The 21,798-nt window shown below is 40.9% G+C and overlaps 1 protein-coding gene across 2 annotated transcripts; it reads left to right on the top strand.

Moving 5' to 3' along the window:
* The first annotated feature begins 5,173 nt into the window (after window positions 1–5,173).
* HNRNPA3 (heterogeneous nuclear ribonucleoprotein A3) lies at window positions 5,174–19,023 on the top strand. Of its 2 annotated transcripts, none has more exons than XM_058028370.1 (13): window positions 5,174–5,279; window positions 8,949–9,062; window positions 9,521–9,544; window positions 13,222–13,344; window positions 13,435–13,581; window positions 13,663–13,873; window positions 14,107–14,196; window positions 14,272–14,364; window positions 14,485–14,565; window positions 15,261–15,407; window positions 16,242–16,367; window positions 16,452–16,523; window positions 16,610–19,023. In XM_058028370.1, the coding sequence occupies exons 2-12, from the start codon at window positions 8,997–8,999 to the stop codon at window positions 16,502–16,504; spliced, it is 1,161 nt and encodes a 386-aa protein (XP_057884353.1). In that variant the 5' UTR covers window positions 5,174–5,279; window positions 8,949–8,996; the 3' UTR covers window positions 16,505–16,523; window positions 16,610–19,023. The 2 variants fall into 2 exon arrangements, with proteins under 2 accessions (XP_057884353.1, XP_057884352.1); XM_058028369.1 differs by having other exon boundaries at window positions 14,257–14,364.
* The last annotated feature ends 2,775 nt before the right edge of the window (window positions 19,024–21,798 follow it).

Raw genomic sequence — 21,798 nt, 5'->3', positions numbered from 1 at the left:
CTGGAATTTTACATTTATTTTGACAGCTTTTGAAAGGCATAACCTTATTCACATATGTTTCGCTCTATATATAAAGAACTGTCCATATGTCTTTATATCACAGTAATCTAAAAATCTCAAGTAATTTTTATAAAAAGAATAATCTGTTTTTCAGCAGCAACAGATCGGAAAATAATTATATTAAAAAAATCAATTCAATGCATTTTGAAGCATCTGACTTGCAAGGGAGTGTGATACTTAAAAGTGAAGAACAATTTACAAACAGATAAAGCATACCATGTTATCAAAAAGCATGATCCCAGCAGCTTAGAGCATAGCATGGAGAGTAAGTACAGGGAAAGGATCATCTATGTAGCCGGTTTTGTTGTTTTTTTTTTTTTTTAATTCTGTCTGTGACAGATGTTGGCAAACTAGCTGTTAGGGTAGCTACAGTGTGTACCAGATAAACAGTTATAACCATGTTTGGCATAAATCACCGTCTGTAGAATGTGAGCAAATTCAATTTAGGAGAGGGAAAAGAAGGGGAAAAAAGGAGCGAGAGGTTTGGCTGCTCAGCAAAGAGGCAATGAGGGCCGCACAAAGCCAGTGCCAGATGTGGCGCCCGCGATTGGCTGAGCGCTGCCCATGTGCTGGAGCCGTGCGGAAAGCGAAACCCCGCCCAGAGCCAGATCTGCATTGCAGTCCGGGCAAGAACAAGATTTATTTCCCATGCTCTGCTCCCTTGCTCACATACGGACACGAGCAGGAAATCCACCTGCAGTTTTCTCGCCTTAATAAAATGTACCAAATAATACTGAATGTTTAGTTAGTTGTACAATTACTTCTAAATACTGTTTTGCAAATCGTAGTAACAAAGAATGAACACTCAAGATCAAACATTAGTATATATTATTTTTTACAATTTTGATTTCAAGAATAGGAGATCTAACCTGCTACATCCTCCATTTTTCTTCTTTTGTCTGCATCTCAAGGGGTTTCTTCATTCCTGTGTAGACAAGCGAATCCCAATTAAAATCATTCTAAAAATCTTGCCATTTTTTCCCACCTTTTCCCCCGCTATGATGATTTTATTGCACAAATTTTAGAACAGCTGACTCTTCGTGTCCTGGCATCTCAAATATAGCATATTAAACTCCATTTTACCTGGAGTTTTCAACTGTAAATCACATTCTTTTTTCCGCTAGCAATACATAAACTCCTTTCTACTTAATCTACATTTAAAGAAAATGTATGTTTGCTAACAAAAAAAATTCTAGCATAAAGAAAGAATATTGCTTTTAAGAAAGCCCTAAATTTACCCTAGAGCCTTTTGTAAATCAAGCAGCCCAGGCTGTTGGGCATATGATTCCTTATTTCAAGTAAGCTCCTTTAATACGATGGCATTTCAACATGTCACCTTACACTTTGTCCACGGCATAATTTTGCCAGTAACAGAATTCCTCCTATCCTAAGACCTGGACAATAAATGTGGAATTCTTGGGAACAAGTTACAGAGCCAGCTCTGTTATAATGGCATCTCAGCAAGCTATTTTCTCCTCACTGCTAGTGGTTTTATTGTTTGGTTGGTCCGAGTATCATCGCTAATGCACACTTCTTTCTTTAATTTTTGTCAGAAGGGTTCAAGAAAATAAAATTTTGAAAATTCAGATAAAACACAGACATAGCAGGTTATGGAATAAAACAGAATGTAATAGGTTAAGATTTAATTAACATACAAAGAAGAGCAGAACAAAAAGAGAAAAGATGTGTGTAGGAAACTATTCCTATTTATAGCAATCCAAAATGCAGGATTATTTTCCATATTACATATCTGGTACAAATATAACACATTGTAAAAAATAAACATTTTAAATAGAGATACAATTTGTAGAAAGAAGCAATTGTGTCACCCTGAATGAACCCGAAATATACAAAGGGAAATATACAAAGTTTTCTAGTATTTCTAATTGAGCTAGCTGCTAAAAATGGTTTGATCTCTCTCATTTCCTGCATTGCAGCTCTCAGACATAGCTCCTGAGGAGCAGCAGTCACGGAAAATTGATCTGAGGTTTCTGACAGATGGAGTGGAATGACACAGTCACAAGAGGTTGGTGCTATTTCCAAAATATTTGCTGGAGATCACTAAACCTGTGCCAGGCTGGTATAAACGTATGTATCTTTTAATTTCAAACTCACTTATGGACACACTGGTGTATTACTTCAAGCACTCCTTATCAATTATTAAAATACAGGAGAGCACATACTGAAGCAGCTGATGTGTCTGCATGCATTCTGTAACCTCCACGGGAAGGGGCAGACAGAAAGCTGTCTCAAACCCCTGCAACTGAGTCCTGCAGGGACTGCCAGAGTTCTGGGGCACAGGACACTTGGCTGGCACAGCCTGAAGTGGAAAAGGATTTGCTGTTTCTGGAGTGTGTGTGTGTATACAAGTATACAGATGTATATGTCTGTGTATATCTATTAAGAATTATAACAATTACTGAAATAAAGCAAATGCCGTAGCATAATCCTACTAAAAGTAATCAGTGTATTGGCTCTATGCATTTTTCAATTAATTAAGTAAAGGGTTTTCATGCACCCTGCACTGCATGCAAGAATTGCCAAAATGTTACCAGACCTTAGTATATTATCCTGTCTCTGTTCAGCAAAGCTCAGCAATTTAAATCAAATTCAGAGATGAAAACAATTGCTTCCAAATGAAGAAGACAGCAGAAGCTGCAGTTGCTTGCACAACTGGCAAGTGTCTCCAGTAACACTTGTCCATGTTTAAATATATCCCATTTCTACAACCCAGACAACAGAATTGAATGTTCAACAGCGTTTTGGCCTGAAGCTCACATGAATTATTTGCTGTGTAGCACTCTGGCCTTCTTATCAAAATTGCAGTCTGCATCCTTTTTGAAGTATGGAATGCAAATATGGCCAAGACAACTCCATGTTCAAAACTAGGACAGTACTAACACATAATTAATAATGAGTCCATTTGTTTGTGCAATCTCAGAGTTCTATAGCAAATATATTTAGTTCAGTGAATTGACTCCATTAACATTACTATCCTGGAGACTAGAGTTCAAGATCAATTTCATATTCACATCTTAAACTTTGTGTAATACTAAAAAATACTTTGGACAGTTTTACCAACAATATTTACCTATTTAAGATTCACTTCACAAACAAATGCTGTATAAGAGTCAAACAATAAAACCTCCAACAAACCCACAACAACAACAACAAAAAAAGACAATGAAGTGAAACTGACATTCCAACCACATAAATATATAAAAGCTAAAAGCCTTTCCCACTGTTATTGTTTGTTTGTTTTTTTTAAATAGGCACACACTGTTGTTCACTTGGCTTACAAAGAGGAGAGTACATGTTTGCAACATTGCTAGCAAAAAGAAAAGCATGTTAGCCATCTGCAGAGATGACCAATGCTGCATCTGCTGCATAATGTGAAAGTTCATCTGATGGTGAAACTACATGAGCCAGGACAGATATGAGTGTTTCAAATGTTTTCACCTAAGGAAATGGGTGACCCAAACCAGGGAGCAATATTTTACTAGACAACCTGAAAGCACTTCACTACCAGAAAACTGTTTGCCTGAAATCAAAATTACAATTTCATCTAAGCCCTCAAACTTGTGTATCATTTTCATCTGCAACAGTGAATCTTTGTAAAATGTGCATCTCCCTCATTTACTGGTTTGTCTTTTATTTCAGTGCAGTAAGCACAGTATTATAAGATTATTACGTTCTGTACAGTTGATTACACATAGGGGAGGCTGATCATGAACTGAAACTGTTGAATTCAAATGTGATCTGCCTGTGGCTGTGCAACCAAATGAACTGCAAGACAATCAGCCCCCATGAGTAACAGTTAGATGTGAAATGAATGACAATCAAACTAATAAAGGAATTCTTCAAATGTGGTGGGGCAGCTCCTGTGTAAACTACAAAACCTTTGAAACTAAGAGACATATTTAGCTAGTGCCATTGAGAGTCTCTCAGTACTGTCACTTGAGAGTAACAGAGGCATGAGGACAAATTACAGGAAGAATTTTATTTTAAATATAAAGTTAAATTGTGTGTTTACTTTGTTGAGAAAAGGAAGATGAGAAATTCCTGGCTTTGGCCTCAGTGCAAAGAATAGCTGACGTTTTATGGGATTTTCAGGTTTTTTTCTGTGTAGACATCTACCTTCTCAAAGATACAGAAATGATGTAAAAACTTGTTTCAATTCTTGTACATGATAGCAGTGAGCATTTTTAAATCTGTTGGGAATTTCTCTATGCAGTAGGGAAATTATGTTTAGTTAATCAAACAGGTTTTGAAACTTTTGTGTGGATGGTTATATATTTTTTTTTAGAAACATCAGGCTAAAATAAAGAAATTAAAGTAACAGCTAATACTAAATTTCCAGTGATTTGGTAAAACCTCATCAACTATCTTACTCCTTTACATAGGATGAAGATATCTTTAAAGGAGTAAGTGCCAGCTCCTGTTAAGATTAGGTCATCATACTAAAATAGGTACTGGTACTTATGAGAGGATAACCAAGACTGAAGAAACTTTGATGTGGTGGGTTACTTTAATAGTAAATTTTTATAACACTGCTTTTTCTGATACCATTATTCCGGTAAGGAGACATTTTAAATATTTGTGCTTAACTGTGCTGCTTCCTGTACGAAATTCTCGCAGAATTCCCTTTTCTCCTGATCTCTCTTTGCTAGTTTATGATGACAAGCGCCATTCAAAGCTACAGGCAATGCCTCTGAATGGGGAAGTGTGTGAAACTTACTGCTTGGACTTGTTTTGGCATTTATCCGGAAACTGACTAAGCTACGCTCAGTTCTGAGGGTGAGCGCTGAACGAGCTCTGGAGAGCCGATCTTCAGCTGCCTCCTTGCAGCATCCCCGGCGTAAAACAATACACAGAGACAAATAACTTCTCTTAGAAGGTGCTGTGCACCTCGGGCACACCCTGATACTGCTGCAGCTGTGCCCTGTAGGCAGAGCATTTCCTCCTTTCCCTCTCTCTCTCCTGCCAAGCACCCGATGCCGGCCTGGGCAGCCCGGCGCACAGCGCTCCCTCACAGGGCCCCTCGCGCTCGGGGGCGGGGCGGGGGCGGCCCCACTGAGGGGAGGCGGGGCCGCCCCGCGCGCCCTCCGCGGCTGCGCCGGCGCTGCCACCCCCACAGCGGGCGGCGGTTTGTGCGCGGGGCCGGCGGTCGGCGTGGGACCGACGAGGGCGGGAAGGCGCTGTCGCTGAACGCCGGCACGGTGATATTTTCTCTTTCCTCCCCTCCCTACCCTTCCCCGCACATTCCCTCTCCCCACCTTCCCTCGCTCCCGACCCTTTTCTGTCCTTCTGGCGGGGAAGGCGCCGCGCGGACGGGGGGGAGAGGAGAAGGAGAGGGGGATGGGCGGCGGGCCCTGAGAAGAAAAGCGGTAACGGCCGCAGCGCGCGCGCCTCCCCGAGCCCGCCTTGCTGCCACGTGACCCCCCCCGCGCCCCCCCCCCCCCCCCCTCCCGCCCGGCTCCATATTGGCGCTGCGCTGGCCGAGCCCAGGCACAAAACGGAGGTAACTGCGCGCGGGGCGCGGGACTCGCCGCCATCGGCCGAGGAGGCGGCTCCTGCCGCGCGGAGCTGGAACGGCTTTAATTCCGCCCGAGCCCGCGGGCGGGAAAGCGCGGCGGGAAGGGGGTGGTTGGCGGCAATATGTGATGGAGCCCCTTGCAGTTCCCGCAGCCGCCGCCTCGTCGTGGCGTTCCCGCCGCGCTCCAGACCCGCTTTCGCCTGCGACACGCCGCGTTTGTCCGCAATGGCGGCGCGGGCAGGAAGAGACAGGGAGCGGGAGAGGCGGCGCTTCCGCCGCGCGGCCCCGCGGGCTGCGGCCGCCATTTCGTAGCGCTCCGGCGCGCGGGTGAGGGCTCGGCCCTCGCTCCGGGGCAGGGCTGGGGGCGACAGAGCCCTTGGCAGCAATCCAGGGGACACCGAAACACAGGCGCGCGTGTCCGGGCTGCAGTGGGGCGAGGCGAGCCCTACAAGTGCGTGCGTCATTGTTCTGCCCTCCCTGTGTTCCTTTCCCCCTTCCTTCCCCGGCCCACCCCCCTCCAGCGTAAGGTACTCGGAGTAGTGCGGCAGGGGTATTCTTTAACATACTTTCTACACATTCAGTTTTCTCCAAGCAGATTTTAGAGGCATTAAAATAGTTTGCTGCAGTACGCTGCATTTCGCAGAGGACTGCTGCAACACGTTGTAGCACCTCCCTAGTGTCTCGTACTCCTGCCCAGAGGGAGTTAAAACCTGCCAGGAACCTTTGCTGCCCGGGGAGGTGGGGGAACGAAAACTACAGAGTTCTCTTCCTTTTCTCCACTCCCCCAACTACACGTGCAGAAGACCCAGGACATTCGGTGGCATTCTGCCATGATCCTGGTGGGCAGCATGAAGCAGTGTGCACAAACCTAGTGAAATCATCCTCGCCCTACTTTGAGGGAAATTGTAATGATATTCTGCCCTTGCTTTTCTTTCTTCAACTAAGGTTCTTTGCTCAAGTGTTTGAGAGTATGGCAAGCAAAAATAGCGGGGTTTTTTTTGTGTGCATGGTAGTTTTTTTATCTTTGCTCCTTTCACTGAACGCTGAAACCTTAGAAATTAAGATCTGAGAAATCAACAGCTCACACTAGTTTCTGTTCCTGTATTAAAAACAGAAGAAAGTGGATCCCTTAACCAAAGCAGCTAAAAACAACTTTTCATGTAAGCAGTTGTTTTAGTTGCTTCGGGGTTTAACAACTGAGAGGGCTGATGCGTTCAAAGCATTGAAGTGGTTCAGTAAAGCTTGGGAACCTATCACATCAGGTATAGAGTGTTCCTATTGGTGTTGGGGGTACACTACTAACACACTTAAAAATGGGAAACAGTTTTTTCCTGCTTTAACTTTTAGGTTTGGTAAAACAGCCTTCTGTATGCACTTTAAATCCACCCTCAGGTGCTTGTAGAAAAGACCAGTGCGTTTCCTAAGTATTCTCTGATTGGATGGTGAACTTCCATCTTCATAATGTCTGGTTTGTCTCTGTTAGCTTCTTGTCAGCCGTAAGAGACAGAGCAGCGTTGTGAATAATGAGACAAGTCCTGGTGACTTCTTTATCGTTATAATTTAAAGCTTTCTTCGGAGACTGCTTTAAATTCTCTAGTTAAATTGCAGTATATGATTGCTCAATCCTAGTTTATTAACTAGCGTTTAATGGTAAAGGTATTCTGAGTAGTCAGAGTTGAATAGAGTATTTTGTTGGTGATAAGACTTTAAAATTTGGAGCTGTCAGCCTTAACGTTGAGGACAGCACCGTGAGGACAGGGCTGAGCAGGGCTGTGTTCCACATGAGCTGATGGTGTGCATTTCAAGAACACAACTCCTTTTTAACCCTTAAGGCCTTCAGAGGCCATGCCCAGGAGCTTTATGCTGGCCAGTGTGGAGCCTCGCTGGGGATAGCAGCTTCAGAAAGGGATTCATACTTTGCATTACTTTGAAAAAGTATTTGAATAAGCTTATTCCTTTACTCCCTAACAATTCCTAAAGCTTTATTTTGCTGTATAGCTAGTTTGTGGAAATCCCTTAAAGTGTTAATGTTCTGTTTCGTACCTCCCCAACGTGACTTTAAAAACTGACGGCTCGGCTGAAGTACTTAATATCCTAATACCTCTTAAGTCAAACTGATGTTTGATCTAAAGGATTTCAAGAGCAGCCTTAACATTGTGTAGCAGGAACTGAAGATAATACAAACACTTTGACATTACTTAATGAAACGATTTAAATTGTTAATGCATTAAATTGTGATACTCCTGATTTCACAGTGGAGTTTAATTTGAAGCTGAATTTTAACATGAAGTTATGTTTAAGAATTTGCACTTAGAATAACAGTGTGTATTGCTCATTGGAAGAGACCTGCCTGCCTTTCCACATGCAGGAGCAAAATCTGCAGGAAGAAAACATTCAAAAAAACCCCACAACCCAAACAAACCCATCACAGAAGTACACCTAATCTTGTAAATATCTATGCTTTTAAATGCAGCACATTTGTAATGTACTTAACATGATTGCATTTTGGCCACTGTAATAAAGCTTCAAGAAACATCCAAAGTAGTAATGAATATTGGCCAGAGATAAATGAATACATTAATACTAGAACCAACTGAACGATCCTAGAAAGTTTTCTAGAAAAAGAGCCAAAGGTGCATGATTTTTTTGTTTAAATGTGTAGTGATGGGTTCATTCACTGAGCTTACAGTGTAAAAGATTTCTTATTTGTAATGGGACATAGATTACATAGTACAGGGCAGTAATCAAATATGTAATAGGGAAGGAAAAGTAATGCAGATCGTGAAGAGACTCCTGAGGAGAGCAGTTCTTGATGTTGCAAGTTAGCATCAGCAAGGGCTTCTTGCACTACTAGTTGAAAGTAGTTTTTAATACAGGAACTATATAAGACATCCTCTAGTGTTGCACACTGCTGGATAGCTGACTACAAGAGGTAGTCATCAGAAAGTTCTAATAAGCAGTGTTTACAAAATGTTACATGTTTTTGGGGGTTAAAACTCCAGAGAAGCAGAATTTACATAGTGGATTTGGATATTGAAGTGGAATTTGCTTGCTGTATCAGTTGTACTCAAAATAGTTTTGTCAGACAGTAATAGACAAAGGTTTGCTACAGATTTTAGCATTAGTTTGTGTAGTGGGCTTGATTGGAATAGCAGATGTTTCTTTTACATCTCTTTTCAGTTGTTAGCTGTGTAGCCTGAGGCTTTTTATCCCACCCTTTTAAATACTTCAAGGATTTTTTTTCTACTTCAACCCATTTCTTCCTGCAAAGCTGCACCTGTGCACTGCAGCAAAGAGGGCCCTGTGTCACAGGAGCTGGGGTAAGTACTGACTTTTCCAACCTGTTTTCTAGGTTTCCTAGATCTAAAAGAAAGGCCGAGTTAGAGAGTACCCTTCCAAAATGGCTGCTATTAAGGAAGAGAGAGAAGTGGAAGACTACAAGAGGAAAGGAAGACGATCCTCACAGGTGAGAGGATGGGGTTTTTATTCAAAATAAAGTAGTTTTAAGGGGAAAAGATAAAAAAACCCCAAGTTAACCGTTTCTATCTTTTTTTTTTTTTCTACCTTCTTCATCCCCGTATTAGTGGAGTAACTTTAAATTGCAGTTTATTACATACACTTCTAAGGGGTGGGGTGTTAAGCCTAATGGGGAAATTTGCTTGCTTAGCTTTCTGTTGTAACAGACTTGATTAAATGTATGTTTCTGATTAAAGCAAGGTGGAATTATTTATGTATCCTCCAAGTATCAGCAGGAACTTGATTACTTCTACCTTCAAAAGTCCTGTTTTTAGTGGGAATGAAGACAGGTTCCTATTTGCTTTTCTTTTTTTTTTTTTTCCTTTTTTTTTAAATGGTTGCCTGATAGTCACTGCAAATGAAAGCGAGCTGTACTAAGTAAAAATAACTGTTTTCTTTTGCTTCTAGCAGAAATACCGTAGACTGAATAAGGTGCGTAGTATAGAGAAGATGTTGGGGCTGTTTTTGGGAGGATGGGAGCTAGTTACTTTTGGGGCAGGGTGTGGAAGTGGGAGGGGGGAAGTTCTTAATACCCTTCAGAAAATAATTTTAAGGTCAGCCAAAAGGGTATTAAAAGTGCTTATATAGCTTATAACGGCGGCATTTTATCTTCGTTTATTTGGATTTGTTTGCTTTCTAACATTATTTTTTCAGGTTGCCTGAATATTTTAGCTAGTTCAAACCAGCTATTTTCTGGAATGATACACTACTGCAATGTGGGAGGGCCTGTACACTTGAATTCTGAACAAACCTTGTCCCAGTTGCATGTGTCTGGTAGTGTATGGTTATTTTGTATTGAAATACAGTGTGTAAAGTCCTTTTGGAAGGAATGTTGAAACTCTCGCCCTCATTTGGACTTTGAATTGAGTGTAACGGGGTCGATCAGCTGCATACTAAATAACCTCTTGTAGTTCACAAAAGTAGCTTGCCCTGCAATGATCTTAAAAACTTGAGTTTCTAGAGAACAAGTTTCTCAGGGCACGTTGCTGAGGCCCGAGTGGCCTGTAAGCTTTCCCGTTTCAGAAGGCAGGCTGGGATTGTGCTGCCTGGGGACAGGCTGGTCTCGGTTCAGCCACAACTGAGGGTGGCCTTGGTGACCGGCATTTTGTGGGCATTTGCTGCTGCTCACAGGTAGAATGCATGGGAAAGCTCCCCCCGAAAAGTGCCTTCAGAGAGAAATACTGCAATCCAAAAGGCTGATCATCCAAAACCCCTGCCATAGGAAATTCCACTTGCTGGCAACCTCAGCATAGAAAGCAGTATGTACGTGCAGTAGCTTTGTCTCAAAAGGCGTCAGGATTTCTGCAAAGAGGAGGATTTTTGCAGGAATCCCAGGGGGTTCCAGCTGCCGTCTTTCCCCTCGCCTTAGGCGAGAGGTACAGTTCCAGTGCGCGGGGTGTCGGGGTTTCGGTAGGGCCTGGAGGCGCGGTGCCGTTCGGCGGGCGGAGGGGCCCGCGGCTCCCGCAGCGCCGGCCCCGCCCTGGGCCCCGCAGGCCGGGCCCCGCCCATGGCGCCACTGCGGCGCCGGCCGCGCGCCCCGCCCTCGCCTCCATATTGGCGCGGCGGCCGCGGCTGAGCACAAAATGGAGGCGGCCGGGCCCGCGCTGCGCTCGGGCTTTGGGGGAGGGAAGGCCGTAGTCGGGGCAGCCGGAAAGCTTTCCGCCTCCGCAGAGCCATGTAATGTGTCTGGAAGCCCCTCTGACAGCTATGGGGGAGAAACAGTGTCTTGCTGACTAAAGGCAGGCTGGACCGTCTTGCAGCTGCTCTCCCCACTCCTGCCAGAGGAGTGCTGCAAAATGGCGAGCTCTGTTGGCGTGTCAGCTGAGCAGGAGGCAGCCTGGTTCTGATAGAGCAGGGTGGAGAGATGTGCTTTGCAGGATTTTCTGTGCAGGAAAGACTGCTGTTAGAAATAACTTTAAACAGAACAACTGAGAAAGAGTCTTGTCTGAAAACCCCAGTGACAATAAACTGCCTAAAAAACCGATTCCCTCATTCTTTAAAGAAAATACTGCTTTCTATTTTTTGCACATAATTCCTGTTACATGTATGTGTCCTAAGGATAATTTTTATCAAGTAGAACAGAGAAGCTGTAACAGCAGGTGTTCTTCCTGCTGTATGAGAGCAGCAGTTCTCATGCATGTAATAATAATAATAAGTAGGAAAGAGCTTCACTTCTCCTTACCTGAACAATAATGTGGTTATTCTTTTAACGTAAAAGCACTCTGAATTATTAGCTGGAAACTCTCATAGCCTTGAATAATATCAGAGAACTGTAAATAGTCTGACAGTTTTTCCTTACATATTATTCTGATTTTGAAGGAGTCTAATCTTCACAGCTTCACATAATAAATGTCTTTCAGTACCTGTACAAGTGTTTTGAAATGCTTAGTGTATCAGCTTTAACATAACCCAACTGAAAATTGTCAGTAGATTTTAAAAACTGGAATTAGCAAGAGATGACACTTGACCTAAAGCAGTTTCTATATGCGGTAGGTGTGTAATAGTATAAAATTTAAAGTTTCAATGTAGTGAGAAGGGAGTTTGTTTTTTTTTTTATGCCTTTGTAGTCTGGGCTACTTGGAAGACACTAGAAACTTTACTTTGTAGTTATGGGATCATTGACTGTTACTGATTTATATGATGATCATGAGGTAACAAAGCTTTAAAGAGTAAGCTGTAATCAAAAATGCTAGGTTTCTGTCTAACAAAATTCAGCAGGTGTAAGGACAGATTTAACTCCCAGACAGCTTTTCATAATCTTAGTTACTGTTTGCTGTAGTACAACCTAAGTATTATAAGCCAGTGGTTTGCTGAAGCACTGTATAATACAAAAACGCTCTTTCTAAGGGGCTTAAGCTTTCCTGGCCAGCCCCAGCGCTGTGACAGAGGTTAAAGCACTTCAAATTCGAAGCAGAATGTCTACAGATAAAAGTCTGTGGCTGTTTTTATGTAGTTCACATCAGGATAATGCTGCATCTACTCTGGTTTAATGGACTGCAGCAGTGAAGCCTGTTAACTGATGCTGCAGAACTGAAGTCATACGCAGCATAGCTGGCCAGCCCCTTGTGGAGTGTCTTACATGCACAGATAGTACCCACTTGCTAAATGAGATTTCAGTCTGGTTGCTTTTAAACAGAGAAGTCCGGTAAGACTTCTCTGCCAATGGCAGTTGTGAAACAATTTTTTGTGAACTCCTCGTCAAATGTATGGGGGAATTCCCTGTCTAATAAAAAAGTGCAGCACTGAAACAGAGCAGAAACACAATTGTACTCTCAAACCCATTTCAGTCATTTACAGAAGACTGGGATCTGCAAATTTGCACCTTTTAAAATGTGGCTGGTTGTATATAGGCAGTTTTACCAGGAGCTTGCTTGTTCTGTGATGCTTGCCAGGTTACCAATCTTACTGTGGTACTTGTACCCACTGCTGGTCATTAATGAGTTGTTAGGACATTTTCTTGTAAGACATAGGTTGTCTCACATTTGAGAGGTATTTCCAATAACACTAAAATCCACAAACATATTTACACTATCTTGCCTGCATGTGCTCCAGTAGTAGAATTACCAAAGTACAGAATTTATATTTAAAGGAACTGAGTATTGATATGTTCCATAAAAATGTATAAAGATAACCTTTCAAAATGGACATCCTCAAAGAGTAGACACTCAGCCCGAGCCTTTTTTCCTTGTGTACTGCATCCTTAATTTTTTTGTAGATCTGCATATTTATGCTTCATAAACTGTTAGAACTTCCCTTTATCCAGCAGTGCTTCATCCCCAGTCCCTGCAGTGTGAACTGCAGCTCAAAGATAGCCACAGAATGAATGCATTTTTGGGTGGTGGGGAGCAATGAAATTACCTAATATGTTGAAATTCCTTTACTGTTTGCATTTTAGCGCTCTTTAAGTTGTTAGTGTTTTAATTAAAATCACACCTCATTAAATGTTTACTATTCTGCTGTCTAAACCCATTAGAAGTCATTGTTTTTATGTAAATGTATTTCACCTATTTGTAGTTATAATGTGCACAAATAATTTCTAGTAATTTGCTGAAATTTTAACTCTGTCATTCGTATTCAATATATGTTTTTGATTTTTTTTCATTTTGTAGGGCCATGAGCCAAAGGAGCCAGAGCAGTTGAGAAAGCTGTTCATTGGAGGTCTGAGCTTTGAAACAACAGATGATAGCTTGAGAGAGCACTTCGAGAAATGGGGCACACTCACCGACTGTGTGGTAAAGGCTCTGTTATTAGTTTGTGCCTTTGAAAGGGTTGGGTAGTTAAAGTGGCACAGAAATACAGAGTGCCTCCTTGTGTGTTTGCAGGTGATGAGAGACCCCCAAACAAAACGTTCCAGAGGCTTTGGCTTTGTGACTTACTCCTGTGTGGAAGAGGTGGATGCTGCCATGAGCGCTCGACCACATAAGGTTGATGGACGCGTGGTTGAACCAAAGAGAGCAGTTTCCAGGGAGGTGAGCTAGTGTTCCAGTTAACCACATGTTCTGATCTTTACCTACTACTTTAAGCACTGAATTTTATTTTTGGCATTGCAGGATTCTGTAAAGCCTGGGGCACACCTCACCGTAAAGAAAATATTTGTTGGTGGAATTAAAGAAGATACAGAAGAATATAATTTGAGGGAGTACTTTGAAAAATATGGAAAGATTGAAACCATAGAGGTCATGGAAGACAGGCAGAGTGGAAAGAAGAGAGGCTTCGCTTTTGTTACTTTTGATGATCATGATACAGTTGATAAAATTGTTGGTATGTAAGCTCTTCAGTGACAAATGACTTGGCAGATAAAGTGTTAAGGTTTCAGAAAAGCACTGTGTGGAATGAAATGGTTTCATAATCAGCTGCTTTACTATTGTGCAGGATGGGGTTGATTTTATGTTACTTTTCAGTGTGCATATGCCTTATAGTAACTTTCTGTGTGAGTTTTACAGCATATTGCAATGATGTGATTTCTAACTTTCATTTTTCGCTATTTTCTGTAGTTCAGAAATACCATACTATAAATGGACACAACTGTGAAGTGAAAAAAGCGCTCTCAAAACAGGAGATGCAGACTGCTAGCTCTCAGAGAGGTGAGTTGTAGTTGTGCATAGCTATTTTGTGTAACAGGTTTTCAATTAATGTAATTCAAGTGAAATATTTTGTAGGTCGTGGGGGTGGCTCAGGCAACTTCATGGGCCGTGGAAACTTCGGAGGCGGTGGAGGGAATTTTGGCCGAGGAGGAAACTTTGGTGGGAGAGGTAAATGGCTGATATAGTATTATAAAATTATTTACATTTTGGTTTTGGTTTTATTTTCTGTCAGTTGGCTTAAACAGTTAACATGTTCAGGAAAACATTCTCATCTGTTTTGTGTTCTAGGAGGCTATGGGGGTGGTGGTGGCGGTGGTGGGAGCAGAGGAAGCTTTGGGGGTGGTGACGGATACAATGGATTTGGTGATGGTAAGTGTATTGTTCACTTCTTTTCCCCCAATGTTAGAACCAGCTGTAAGTCTTGCCTTCACCTTGGAAGCAAAGTTTGTTTTGGTGATAATGTGATAATACCAGTAATGAAAATAAAATGTCTGCATTGTAGAGCTGTAAAGAGTTAACTTTTTTTTCTTCTCCCCACAAAATGATGGGTGGAAAAAATACTAGTCTGTATTTGCCCTTTAAAAATATATCATAAGGTTGTGAGGGAGCTGCTTATTATTGAGAGCTCAGTGAAGATTCTTAGTCAGTTGAGATGACTAAAACTGAATAAAGCAGTAAACAACTGTTTTCAGTAAGCTCTTAAGACTTCTTGTGGTTCAATGGTATGTTTTTTGTGATGCAGTTAGGATGAGTATCCAAAATGCATCTGAAGAGAAATACTGCAATTACCAAAAGGCTAAAAAATGCAATTATCAGAATGCAAAAAGGGATGAGGGAAGTAGCATGAAATTAATTACTTAGGTCCTGATTTTATAAGCATGGGTTTTTTCTCAGTTAAGTAGTTTAGATAAATCATGCAGCCACAATGAATATAGTAAAGGAAAAGTGCTGTGGGACATCTTTATTGTACAGGTGTGTTGGTTTGGGGTTTTTTTGTTAAATGCAACTTTCCTTACCAGTATTTAGCTTTGGTGTGCTAAGTTTGACATTTCTTTTATCCAAAGGTGGCAACTATGGCGGTGGTCCTGGCTATGGCAGCAGAGGAGGTTATGGTGGTGGTGGAGGACCAGGATATGGAAACCCAGGTGGTGGATATGGAGGAGGAGGAGGAGGATATGATGGCTACAATGAAGGAGGAAATTTTGGTGGTGGTAAGATTCCAGCTTTAATTCGACATCAGTGGTTCTTAGGTTTCATTTCACAATGCCTGAAATATGGTAATTTATAAAATGAGTTGTATGTCTAGGTTTTAATGTAGAAGGCCATATTGCTTAAGGGAAGTTCTTTTTCATGGGGATCAGCTTTGATAAACTACAATGTTGTTTTGCCAGGGATTTATTTTTCAAAAGGCTTTGGCTATAAACCTGTGTGTGGAGGCAGAATATAGGAATTTCAGTGGTTTTGAGCATTTCAAGTATGTTGTCCTTGGATACCAGTTCACAACACGTAGATCACATCCCCCTTTGTGAGAACTACAAACACAGATTTTAAGCTTTTTTATTTTTTGCCCCAAATTTGAGGAGTTAAGCTGCAAAAACTGTTGTGTATCTTACTGTACTTTCTGATTTTGTATGCAGCATGTCCATTACAATTCTGTCTTTTTTTTGTGTGTGAACAAATTGTAATTTTCATTATTGTCATCCATCCCTGCAGAGTTGTACAGTAGAAGAATAATGGTGAAACTCATGGTTTTCTGATTTTGGGGGCCTTAATTTGGCCTATCGGATTCACATCAAATTGTCTACTCAAACCTGCTTATAATGGGATGTGTTTCACCTCCAATAAAATACCAATTTCTAATGGTAAAAATACTAAGGGTCTTCTGTTACCCTGTGCATTTGCATAGAGGTAGCATCAAAATACACGAATTTAATTTTAAATTGTTCTAAACTACTACAATTTATTTTTACATTGGGTATTGGAATTTGGTGAGTTTTGTGTCCTAAGTGTTAAACAAACAAGGCTTTATAAATTACTTGTTTTAGGTAATTATGGTGGAAGTGGAAACTACAATGATTTTGGCAATTACAGTGGACAACAGCAGTCTAACTATGGTCCCATGAAAGGTGGTGGCAGTTTTGGTGGCAGAAGTTCAGGCAGTCCCTATGGTGGTAAGTATGATTTTGTACAGAAAATGTTTTTGAGTTAAAATCCATTGTTGATCATGTACTTAAATATACACATTGGTTTTTTAGGTGGTTATGGATCTGGAAGTGGAAGTGGGGGCTATGGTGGTAGAAGATTCTAAAAATGCTACCAGAAAAAGGGTAGGTGTACTGTATATTTATAATGATGATTAATAATGTACAACTGTTCACTGAGAGTAATAATTTTCTTATCCTGTATTCAACAGGCTACAGTTCTTAGCAGGAGAGAGAGCGAGGAGTTGTCAGGAAAGCTGCAGGTTACTTTGAGACAGTCGTCCCAAATGAATTAGAGGAACTGTAAAATCTGCCACAGAAGGAACGATGATCCATAGTCAGAAAAGTTACTGCAGCTTAAACAGGAAACCCTTCTTGATCAGGACTGTCATAGCCACAGTTTGCAAAAAGTGCAGCTATTGATTCATGCAATGTAGTGTCGATTAGATGTACATTCCTGAGGTCTTTCTCTGTTGTAGCTTTGTCTTTCTTTTTTCTTTTTATTTTCCCATTACATCAGGTATATTGCCCTGTAAATTGTGGTAGTGGTACCAGGAATAAACAAATCAATGAATTTTTAACTTTTCAATATTTGTGTAGTTCAGTTTTTCCACATTTAGTACAGAGAACTCTATAACAGAACTGAAATGTAGTTTAGGGTGTTTCCTTGTTAGTTAATAGAGAAGATAAATGCATTTCTCAATTACTATTTTGTATTAATTTAAAGTTAACAATAGAAACACCTATTGATTTGCAGTCTTAAGGGTCTAGTCTCAGTGTATATACGTAACTGTCATTGACATGAGTTACATAGGCATACAGAGGGAAAACATCTGTATGTTGCATTATAGTTTGTTTAGATGTATAACTAGGATTTGAGTTACTCAAATTAGTGTTTGTGAATCATAGAACTAAGCTTTATCTTAATGAAAACTTCAAATTACTTTTTGGTTTGTGCATATTTTTTTAATTTGTAGTTCTGTATTAGTACTAGCGCTTCAAGAAAATAAGGCATGATAAATATTTTAACAAGACCAACTTTAGACACACGAAAGCTGTCTCCCGTCTCATTTGAGATGTGTAAGGGATAACTGAAGTTGTTTAAGTCTTGGGTGGAGAGAAAAAGAAATTTGCTTTTTACCTTTATATTTATTGTAATTCCCGAGAAGTTAAGGTGGGGGGAATCAAGTGCCTGTTTCCTTGGGATATACAATGATTCTGTTTCAATAAAACTATACTTTGGGGAGGGTGGCTTGGAATTTTCATCCCCTTTGTCCCCATTTCCTTCTCCCTTGCACCAGACTGCACTGTTTCAATTAAATGAGGTATCATAGTGAGAGTAATAGGTATGTTCCTCAATAATTTAATGGCTTATATACTTTCTTGCATGCACCCAAGGCAATTTTCTGGACACATGCTTCTGACTGGGAGCCAAGGGTAGCACAGGTGTAATCACTGACAGTCCCAGGTAATGTGCTCCAAAAGCCCATTCCCCATGGGCTCTTTAATAGTAGAGTCCTTGAGCTGTTTGCCAGCAGACGTGTGTGCTCAGCTGAGAGCTCAAAGATGAAACATGATCTAGTTGTATTTTACTGACTAGAAGCGCTCCCAGAACGTAGAGGGCTACAGTCCCCAGTTCCCACAGGTAGAATGGTAGTGTGCTACAACTGGATTTGGTGCAGTGGAGTAGAAAATCAGACCAGTACATGTGGCTAGAAATTGTACTTCATTCTCACTTCTGACCTCCAAATTAAGGCACTGCAGTCTGTGCTGTCCTCATCTGATGTGAATTCTCTTGACTATTGCCAGGCCAGTGCTTGCTGTCAATTCAGACTCAGAAGAGTAGGGACCCAGTCAATAAAAGAAATACTCAGACACTTGGCAATATGTATTGGAATTACTCACACCTGTTTCACTTCTGGGTCAATGTGCAGTATAAGGTAAATGCAATTCCAGTGTAGGAATGAATCTGCAAAGATGTATGAAATGGCTTAAGGCATAATCAGTCATATTAATGAATTATAATTTTTAAGAAGTGGTAGAAAAATAAGTGTGTTGTTTGAAAAAAATTAAACATGTTATTTAAACGCTGTTATTGGAGTGTATTTAGACTGCAGTATGCTAAAACAAGGAACCAGTGTCAAGATGGTAGCCTCAAAAATGGATTTCAAAGTCTGCTTATTTTTGTCTGTGGAGTTCTGAAAGATCTCAAAAGTTAAAGCAAGAATTGGTGGTTTAGTGAATGCTTCTGTTGTTGTACCTGTTCATTTGGGCTTGGGGTGGGGGGGAGGCTGTACTTCAATAAAGGCATTTTTTAAACAACCCCTTTGGAGTTTGAAAACATGGGAAACTAAACCACACCTCACTAGGGAGTGAGACACCTGACCTCTGACTTGCTTTGTACATCACTATGCTAGAAGATGCGTAGACTTGCACCCGGGGCCTGCATCTGATTGCAGGGACAACTGGAGGATGGGGTTGATGTCCCTTCTGACAATTGATCTGGTATTTCTAAATTTTTTAGAATGTATTGACAGTGTTCTTTTTAACAGGGCCTCTTGTAGCTGTACTGTGACTACAATGTTAACTTTGAAAAATAGTGTCATAATAAACTTTATGAACAAGATCTGTATGCAACCTTTTAAGAGATGGATGTAAGTGACCGCTTTGTAGGTGGGTGGGGTAGCTTAGCTGTTGTTTGTGACGTGGAAAAGTGTAAGCCATGAGGACAGTGATCCGCCAGCTTTACAGAACCTAGGATGTACTTCTTTGATCCATACATTGCTAAGGAGACTCGTAAGACAGGACTTCAGCAGCCTATTGAGTATGGAGAAGTCAGCCTAATTAAAGAATGACAAGGCAGCAGGAGCAACAGCTTCAACTTCCAGAAAAGTGAAGGAATAAGATACTGTGCTGATAGTGAGCAGCTTTCCCAAGGCTAGTTAAATCTGCTTATCACAGCTGAAATATCGAAGAAAGTCTAGCAAGAGTTCTTCACCTTTTGGAGCCTCCTTGAGTGATAGCTACTTGAGTTGACTCAAAATCAATAGGTCTAGCATTTAGACCTGAAAGGAAGGGCAATGAGCATAGGTAAGGTTTGCCTTTAAAATTTTTCATGAATTATAAAGAGTGGTGGGAGGTTTTTTAACAAGGTAAGAGTAATTTCTTTAATTTTCAGGTTGAATGAGAAGCTGCTGCTTGACAAAATGGGGAATGTCTTGCACATCCTCTTCAAATGAAGGTTTCTGACTGGGTAAGATTTGTAGTGTATAGTAAAATGTCTTTAACCCCTATTTTCTTCTAGACTTTCCTTTTGACAGTCTGTTAATATCAAGGGAAGCCATAAGTACTAAGCAGCAAATATTCCAGCATATGTCATCCAGTGTTTCCTGTTCTGGATGAATGCTGCTTGCTGGCACACTTCTGTTCAAGAATCTTCTGTTCCTGGCAGATAAAAAATTGCTTCGTGTCTGAGGTCAACAAGACAAGTTGATGTTTTGAAATAATGTGTTATGGTTACTGGGGAGTGTGCTGGGGTGGGGGAAATTGTTCTGTGCCCTGTCATGGAAAGGGGTGCTGCAGAGAAGCCCAGGAAGGCAGTGACACTGAAGTGGTTCTGCGGTTCTCAGCAGCTGTGACCTGCTGCTGCTGCTTGCCACCTGTTCTGGGAGAGAGCTTGGTATTGGTGCAAGCTGGGATTTCCCTCCTGGCTAGTGGATCCTGGCTTACCAGGTGATGTTGTATTTACCTGTACAAATCCAAGAGCTCCCTTTCAGATTCTGGGGGCTTTCAGGCAGGGTAATTGAGGCTAATACTGTCATGATACCCAGCTGAAATCACAATGGCATTTGTACAGGCAAATGGAATGGCAATAAAAACTTCTCATGCTGTCTTGATTTTACACAGACTGGAATGTGTATTAAGTCTTGGAAATGTATTATTTCCTTTTCTGCATCTTTGATTGTTACAAGTTCTTTTATAAAGTGCTTAAGCATCTGTTTAAACTTCCCAATATATTTCTGAGCCTGTGCATTCTTAGGAAGACAATTTCTATTTTAGTGTTGGTTATACTTCAGTTGCTCTGAAAGTAGTCAAATGGAACCTGCCTTATCAGAGGCAGAGGCATGTTCACAAACTGCTTCAAGTACTTAGGCTTTCTACCTGCTGCCTGTACACTCCCAGAAAGTAATTCCTGACTCTGTAATACAGAGTTAACTAATTTGGAAGTAACATACAGAGACTTCAATAAAATCAGAAGCTACTTAATTGAAAATCTCACGATAACTGCATGTACTTGTAAAAGAACATGCAGACAAGTTTGTGCTTAGCTAAGGTTGAGCCAAAGTCTGAAACTGCTGTACAATCACGTTGCCTTAGTGTAATCTGCCAGCTTGTTGCTGAGGTGATGAACTTCCTTTCTTAAGCCTAAAAGTGGGAAAGGTGTGCTCTGCTTGGCAGAGCTCCCTCAGGCATCTGTGCAGCAACAGGTAATGGGGAACAGCACTGCCCCTCAGGTACAAATGCTCTTGCACCTGCAGTGCTCTTTGGATTTTTTTAATCCAAAGAGCACTGCACGTGCAAGAGCGTTTTGCAAATGTAACATTTTGCAAAATTAATTTTTAACAAAAACTTTGTAGTTTGCCTTGGTACTAGGCCTGTGTATAGAATAAAGCTCTACTTTTCTTTAATATGAGAGGATTTCGCATTGCTGCAGACTTGTGTGCTCTGGGTGGGTCTTTTTGCACCACATACAGAAACAGATAATCACTGTTAGAATTGTTTAGTTTGATTTATAACACTCTTGTTAAGATTAATTTGCTTAAATTCAGTTATTTATAGCCAAATCTGTTCAGAAATAACTTTTACCAAAATAAACACTGTCTTAAGGGAGTACTAGGTCAATTGTATCTCTGTCCAAGAGGCACTTTTAAGAGTTAAGAACTTTATTTCATGGCCATCTGGCTTCTGTTGAAAATAGCAGCTTTAAATGGAGATGGGGATGTAAAGATGCAAAACTAACAAAGCATTGGTCCCTTAGCTATAGTTGTACAGAAGTTTACTTGATAACATAAATGATATTTCCAGGTAGAGTAGGGAGTTCCCCCAAAACCCAGATTGATGGAGGTAACTATGCTATTACAAAACACCAAAATTAAACATGGCATCGTAATTTTTATATCTTTTCAATACTTAAGGTTCCTAATCTTTTCAAGCATGATTTGTGTGATGTTCTGATGTGCTGTCTTTATTTCTTTGTTTAAGACATTAACGTGGTTTTCATGTATTGTCCACACTGAGGTGGAATATTCATAAATCAGTCTGTGGTCTCTGACAAGTGTGTGTATCTTAAAATTGTGTGGAGCATGTAAAATCTTGAGTATCACTGAAATTCACATATCTG

Source organism: Melospiza georgiana, chromosome 7 (assembly GCF_028018845.1).
Source record: "Melospiza georgiana isolate bMelGeo1 chromosome 7, bMelGeo1.pri, whole genome shotgun sequence".
NCBI lineage: Eukaryota > Metazoa > Chordata > Aves > Passeriformes > Passerellidae > Melospiza > Melospiza georgiana.
Note: the sequence above shows the minus strand (reverse complement) of the source record. Positions and strands in the feature narration are given on the sequence as shown.